This window comes from Artibeus jamaicensis, unplaced genomic scaffold, assembly GCF_021234435.1.
Source record: "Artibeus jamaicensis isolate MK-2021 breed Jamaican fruit bat unplaced genomic scaffold, CSHL_Jam_final contig_241, whole genome shotgun sequence".
Classification (NCBI taxonomy): Eukaryota; Metazoa; Chordata; class Mammalia; order Chiroptera; family Phyllostomidae; genus Artibeus; species Artibeus jamaicensis.
In genome coordinates, this window is record NW_026521509.1 from 7,135,426 (window position 1) to 7,143,146 (window position 7,721).

At 31.8% G+C, this 7,721-nt stretch overlaps 1 protein-coding gene across 1 annotated transcript; it reads right to left on the bottom strand.

Moving 5' to 3' along the window:
• Positions 1–6,169: 6,169 nt before the first annotated feature.
• On the bottom strand, positions 6,170–7,345 carry TENT5D (terminal nucleotidyltransferase 5D). The gene has a single exon (XM_037156532.2). It carries the CDS (start codon positions 7,343–7,345, stop codon positions 6,170–6,172), a length of 1,176 nt encoding a protein of 391 aa, XP_037012427.2.
• Positions 7,346–7,721: the final 376 nt, after the last annotated feature.

Consider the following 7,721-nt stretch of genomic DNA (forward strand, 5'->3'; position numbering starts at 1 on the left):
ATTGTCTGAGGGACTGGAGTGTGCTGGGTGGAGGGAGGACAAAGGGAGAAAAATCAGGACAACTGTCAATAAAATATAATGTCAGAATATTTAAAAATACAAAGTGATTTTATTTCGAAAACTTGTTTAATAATAGCATCTCTATAGTGCTTTTTCCACACAGTGCACAAAAGCATGAGACAAAGCAAATTAAACAGATAAGAGCTATTAGATGAATAATAAGAGCACAATTATCATCCATTTAAAAATAGTACCAAAAAGATCTTGAAGTGTTCATATAACATTAACGTTTTTGTCAACAGTAACATACATTTTCCAAAACAATACATGCATTATAATGAGCAATAACATCTAAAAATTAACTATATGATTTAACATATAGTCAACATTAAAATAAAGATACAAAATTCACTCAACTTGGACATTTCAGTCATCATTTATTGGAGTACTTTTAATACTCTTAAAGCTTTTATTTACAGAAAAAGTAAGTTCTGGAGAACGCTTCAAAATTTTTGTATTAAAAGACTAAAACTAGTGATGTAAACTAGAAGGCTAAAAAGGCACCTAAAACATTTATAAGGCTATATTTATATTCACAGCTTTCTTAAAATGCTGAATTGTTTAAAGTGAATATGTACATCTGTCTATCTGACTTACTGCAGAAAATCATATCAGGAATTTTACTGAGTGCTGGGAAACTTCATTTAGATGTTTATATTTCCATTGCCCACTCAGTGTCAATAATTCCTTTCACTGATATTTTCTTTAATGCTAAACAATTGGATTTGAATTAAAACTTGAAGCACACCTTTAAAATAAGAACATGGTTTTAATATATTTGCTAAACTCTGAATTCAAATCTTCTAACTAAATTTATTTTTATTGGACAACTTGTTCCACATCTAGTGAAATGGTATTGTAGAACTTTTCTCATATCCAACAGTTATTTTTGGTCTGGCATATAACTTAAGTCCACTTTTCCTTGTTTATTATTTACTAACATGTTTCTGGCTGGAACTATTTGAATAATTGCCTTAATTCTTTGCTTTGTAGGTTGAAACTTTCATTTATACAGAAGAACTTTAAAGAAAGAACTTTCTTTTTATAAAACTATATTTATTTATGTTTAGAGAGAGGGGAAGGAGAGAGAGAAACATCAATGTGTGGTTGCCTCTCATGTGCCCCCTAGTGGGGACCTGGCCCAGCAACCCAGGCATGTGCCCCAACCGGGAATCAAACCAGTGAATCTTTGGTTTGCAGGCTGGTGCTCAGTCCACTGAGCCACACCATCCAGAGCTAAAGAAAGAACTTTCTAAAAGCACTTTTCAAACTAGAAGGAAGTTACTGATTTCACTCAATCTAAATAGGGACTATGCAAGATGAAACAATTAGCCACAAACTGTCAAAGTGAAACTTTACTTTTCAATTAAATATAATAACAGTGGTTGTATATAAAGTAGAGGTATTTTTCAGATATGTGGGATTTGTTTTAAAATAGCAGAATATCTTTAGTTAAAGGACAACCATAAATGAACAACAATAAAAAAAGATCAATTAAGATTTTGCTATCCTACCTTGTATTTTAGCATCAGTCCTTCATAAATTGAGAACTTAAGGACAAATTGAAAAAATAGTCATAGGACAATATCATGCAGTCAGAATGGATTGAGATATGAAAATTTCATATAATCTAACCAGTTATTTCCAACACGTTATTTTTGACTGAACTACATAAAATATACTGAAATTTTTCAATAAATGTGATATTGCATTATAATTTGTGAAGGTAAACCATCTATTAATAATTTATATTTAATGTAATATTCTATAGGAATTAAAATTTTTGTAAGTTTGTATACTTTGACATATAATTTTATGTATTAAATTTAAATTGGTATGTGGCTTTTTAAAAAAGTTTAAGTGATTTAACCTATAATTTTTAAATATACTACTTGAAAATGGAGAGAACTGTATTTAAATAATAAAGAGTTAATAAAATAAGAAAATAAACTAAATTAAACTTCTTATCTAACTTTAAGAAATTTCTAAGAATTATACAAAAGCACATAACAATGCTTAATAATGATTCTGTTTACTAAAAATGTTTATAATTATACAAGTCTGAACTCTGAGTGATACAGTAAGCCATGTACATAATTTCACACTTAGTTGCTCAGAATTTTAGGGTTCTTAAAGAACTGAAAAGTTAATGTTTATCTATAGAATCATGACCTCTGAATTAAAGTGTTGTTAGTATATCCTGGTTCAAAGAAACCTTGAAAAATCAGTGGTCTTAAAGTTGAATTCTCCAAAATGCATACTTCAAAGCTTTACTCTAGAAAGGGTCATCTATGATCACAAGTCTATCTTGGGTCAGTAAGTCTGATATTGCCAGACTCTCCCTTCATGAGAAACTAAACTAGGAAAAGTGCCATTTTATATTTTGGTATAATATAAGCCATATTAAATTGCCCCTAGACTTCATTTCTTTCTTGCATCTTATCAATGTGAGCACAGAGAGGTATCCTTTTAGTAAGCAAGGAAAAGGTAGAAGAAACAGAGGAGGAATTAAAAACTTGCTCTTCAGCTCTGACCCACGTGGCTCTGTTGTTTGGAGTTTTGTCCCATAAACCCAAAGGTCTCAGGTTTGATTCCAGTCAGAGCTCATGTGAGAGGAAACCAAATGAATGATGTTTTTCTCTCTCACATTAATGTTTCTCTGCTTCCTTTATACTCTCTCTATAATCAATAAGCAATGTCCTTGGGTGAAGATAAAAATAAACAACCAGAAACAACTTGCTTTTCAGGAAAATTAATTACCTGCCCTCTTTCTGTACACTGTCAAGATTATAATGTGTATGTCTGTTCTACAGAGGTACTCTCCTTCACTTAGTAAACAGGCACTGAATTTCATGTAAAATTATTGACAGCATATAATAGTCCTCTACATTTCTAAAGCAGATGACCCCTATGGCATGGTTTGTTTTAGTATATGTACTATATACCTAGAAGAAGATGATGCCTTTCACTTGAAAGATGTATTTAAGGTGCTTTTAAAAGCTGATTTTTAACCTTAAAACTATTATAATTTTCATTTTTTACTAACCGACACTATCTGAAAGCATTTTACCTGATAATAAATCTGGTAAAGTTCCAATAAGATGGTAGTTGTTTGGCGTTCACTGCCTAAGCAACCATCACTTTTTGAAGGCATTTAATACTGTGTCTCTAAATATTCTAACAAAACTCCCAAAACCATAAAATAATTTATGTATGTAGCAATCCCTTTGTTCAAAGAGGTCACGTGTAAGGCTTAAAGAACATCATTTTCAATACTCTTTATTGAAATATCTGCTATATGTGTTTGGGTTGACTAGTTTTACTGGAGGGAGATGAACATTTGTAAAAAAAATCTTTTAAAACAGAAATTTTAAATGTCAATGGCTGTCTAATGCCAGTTTTTATTTTTAAAAATATTTTAGAAATTATTATTTTTCAATTTGGGATTGAAGACACATTCTATATCTAAAAGTTTTTCTTTATGTTGTCTTACTGCTTGATTGAGAGCAAAGGACAGCATAGCTTAGTGGTAGTATCTACATCAAGAAAGCCATAAGAGATAAAACTATGGCTTCCTCATTAGTGTTACCATTTCCGTTCAACAGGTTTGGAGTCTCTCTTGAGTAAATCTTACATGCCAATTGTAAGCTTGTAAAAAACCTTTTGCAACAACATGGATGGAACTGGAAAGCATTATGCTGAGTGAAATAGGCCAGGCAATGAAGGACAAATACCATATGATCTCACCTTTAACAGGAAGCTAAAGAATAAAACAAACAAGCAAACAGAATAAAAACAAAGACACTGAAATAGAGAACAAGTGGGCAGCGACCAGAGGGGAGAGGGAAGGGAACTTAAGGGGAAAAAGGGGGAGGGATTTTGAGGAACAAGTATGAAAGACACAGAGATGAGGACTGGGGGGGGGATGGGACGGAGGGGGGAGACCGGGCAGGGGGGGTGGGGTGGGATGGGAGAAATAGATTAAAAAAATGTACTTGAAAAGTAACTAAATAAAATTTAATATTAAAAATAAAATAAATTAAAAAATTACTATAATGGAAACACATGCATAAAAATTTAGGAGGAAGGCCATTCTCCCAGCAGGATTTAAAGCTTTAGGAGAATACCATGGGAAATTTGTCTAGAGAAGGAGTTGAAATTAGCAGTAGGATGAAAGGAAGCTAAGGGTGCATATGGGAGATAGATGTTTCCAAAAGTTTCAGAATTGTGCTTATTCAGCATTAAAAGCTACCCTGGAAAATACTGAGCCTTTACCCATAACTCATCACTATCATACTTCTTTTATTCCTACATGCTTTTCCTAAATCTTTTGGAATACTTTTTTGTTCTGTTAATACAGCATATATTCCAGTTTTAGGCACAAGTTTTAGGTACTCTCATAAATTGAACACTAAAAAGTATACTTAGGGCAGAAAGATCAATCATTTTTATCTATAAATTCTGTCAATAGATTACTGAATTTTCTCCTTAAAAAAACATTCATTAAATCTTTACTTGTCCCAAGCAAGGAGATGAATCCATATGTTTTAAAGCCTCAGCATTGTGTGGCTGACTTTATATATATATATGTATATATATATATATGTATGTATGTATATCATATGATATACATACATATATGTATATATATCATAACATATATACTAGGCAGTGGTGCTATGGTATAAAACATCTGAAAAACACTGGTTATCTGAAAATGCTATATTTGGTATATTTCTTGTGCCCCACACTCTAATACAGAGAAGACAGATTAAGCACAGTCTACAAGTGACAAATTCTCATAATATGCCTGCTGGATGATGTTGTGATGGAAAAACTTGGAATTGTTAGTGAAAACTAACATGGATACTTATAAAAAATTAGAAGCAAGTAAAAATGCTGAAGTTTTCTGATGGCCTTATCTATATTCATTCAGGACAGTTCCCATTCTATCATACCAGATAATAGTTGTCATGGATTATTTTATTCATTATACTAAGAAAATACTGTTTTACTCCCATTGGTAGATTTGATAGTAGTATGTTTGATATACTGTAATGTGTAGATATTCACATACTTGATGAATATATGCAGTTTGTTGAGTAAATTGGTGTTATGGGAAAATTCACATAGAAGGCACTTGAGTGGCACATTAGAAACTTATCTTTGGTAAGGCTAAAATAAAAAAAAACATGCTTCATTTAGTTACTTTAAAATATTTTCATTTATTAATATTGAATGTCTCCAAATATATTGAGATGCTTCCCAAGTAGGTAATAAAAATGATAAATGCCATGACTAAAAAACTCTGCCTGTTTTGGCTATTTACCATTTAAAATCTCTATTTAATAGATGATGACAAGCTTTCATATTACAGTTGGTCAGTTTCATTCTTTTTAATATATTTGGCAGAAAATAAAAAAAACTCTATAACTAGTCACATTAGTAGTTCTGCAGTCAGATGATATTATTCTTCAAATCCACAAATTAACTTGATTGTTGGTAAATTACTAATGCCCAGTGTTTTCCAGTATCATTTTTTTAAATATTCCTTCAAACAACAGTAAGATTTTGTATTTAATGCAATTTAACTGATAAACAAAATAAATGCTTGCAAGTCCAGGATTTTAATGTCTTCTACATCTGTTGTTTTTGAAATTAGTCATTTCTGTTAAGTATTGAAAATCCACTGACAGTAACATTTACTAAAAAAAAAATGAAGTAAATGTAACAAAGGAATTGACCAAATGCTGGCATTTGTCTTCATCTCTCAGTTTTAAACCATGAGTTCGTTCCTTTATATTTTAATGAAAGATATAGGCCTGTCTAATGTATTTGTCACAGCAGATTTGAAAGTCACAAGTAGTAAGATTTGAAAATAATTTTAAGTGGTCTATTATATTTTAAAAGTATTATAGGTAATAAACATTTGAAAGTCATTTGAAGTGGTAAATTCACAGATGATTATTTACTTTAATGTTTAAACTAGAACTGATGGAAAATATTTGGAAACAATGCAAAAATAAAAATAGATCTTAAATTTTACAGAATTTGGAAACCTGCTTTTTAAGAGGTGTTTAATTAAAGCAAAGTTTCTGTTGCACATTTTTTACTTCATACTATTTGGCATATAAATGTTCATTGGGTAGTATGGCCGAAAGAAAATAGGTGGTGGTTGTCCAGGTATACCATAGTAAGGAGGATACTGTCTTTCACCAGTAAAATATGGAGCAGGTTGATAAAAGCAAGTTACATGGTCTGTATTGGGTAGAATATTCTGTTCTCCCAGTACTTTTAAAGCCATAAAGGTAATCATATTGATCGTCTGTCTTCTTTCATGACCCATGAGGCAAACAGTGCTTTCATTTACAACTCTACGCAAGGTCATAAGGTACTCATACTTGCTCTTTTCTTCACCTGTGAAATGGTTGCGGAGATATGATTCAATCTTCTTTTGCTGTTCTCCTACCTCAGGAAAATCAATGAAAAATCTAGAACACATGTAACGTTCCAGGTTCTTGATTTGTGCTTCACAAGCTGGCTTAAAGTCGTGAACCAGCAAGTTGCTATACTTCAGAAGACCACCACCTCTAATTTCTTCAGGTTTTCTGGTAGCTATAAGCTTGTTTTGCAAATGCATCATTGCTTCTTGAAAATCTCCATACATGCTTTCAGCTACCACAACAGGATAGGATTCTTGGGCTAGCATAGCATTATTGTCACAGTAGAAATCTAACATGGGGTCCAAAAGAATTTGAAAGGAATCTACACTGAACTCAAATTGTCGTCTGAGTGAATTCACAAATTTGAGCTCTACATTCTTCCCATTATTATTTGAAAGAGAGATGAGGCTCCAACGATCATACTTATTGCAAACTTTGACCATCTTCTGCACATAAGCCTCTTTCATGATCCTTAGGGTGATCTTTTCCTTTTTTACACCTTTTGGTAAAAAGTCAAGTAGACAACCTAGAACTAGGTCCTTAACAACATGAAATTCTTGATCATTTGGTAGTTCAACACGAAAAATAATATCCAGATCCTTATAAGTGATTCCATTGTGGCTTGCAAGTATGTAACTTGCAATGGAACCATTCAATCGGGTATCTTTAACAATGATTCCTTGCTCTATCAGTTGATCTTTTACAACATGAATAATATGTTTTGGTTTTACCTCTAATGTGGGAAAATTCCCCCTTCCGTGAATTGGAATTACTTCATCTAACACTTGATCCAGTATCACAACTTGATCCCAAGTGAGATCGTTGAATGCAACTTCAGACATTTTGAAGTCTGTAAATCAACTGGAAAGCAAGCAGAATATTGGAAGGAAATGTTAGCATCATGAAATCAGTGTTATACCCCAAGTGTATAAAAAAGCTAAAAATAACTGTAACTGAACAATAAATAAAAAAGAGGGAAAAAGTTAAAAATAGACTTATTCTCAACATAAAATAAATCAAACTAATACTAGGAAGTAAATTATCACTGTATCTAATTGTGGTTAAATCTGTAAGTGAAATAAAGCCACTTTGATTTCAAAATTGTTAGATGCATTAGTGCACGTAAACAGACATTATCAGGGATTTATTAGAATTACAATTATTTTTCATGTAAAATGGTGGCGTCTTTCAATCTTTACTCATGGAAATACTATAATG

Excerpts from the sequence above, each read along its gene's own strand:
- TENT5D (XM_037156532.2), bottom strand. The coding sequence starts at position 7,345 with ATGTCTGAAGTTGCATTCAACGATCTCACTTGGGATCAAGTTGTGATA.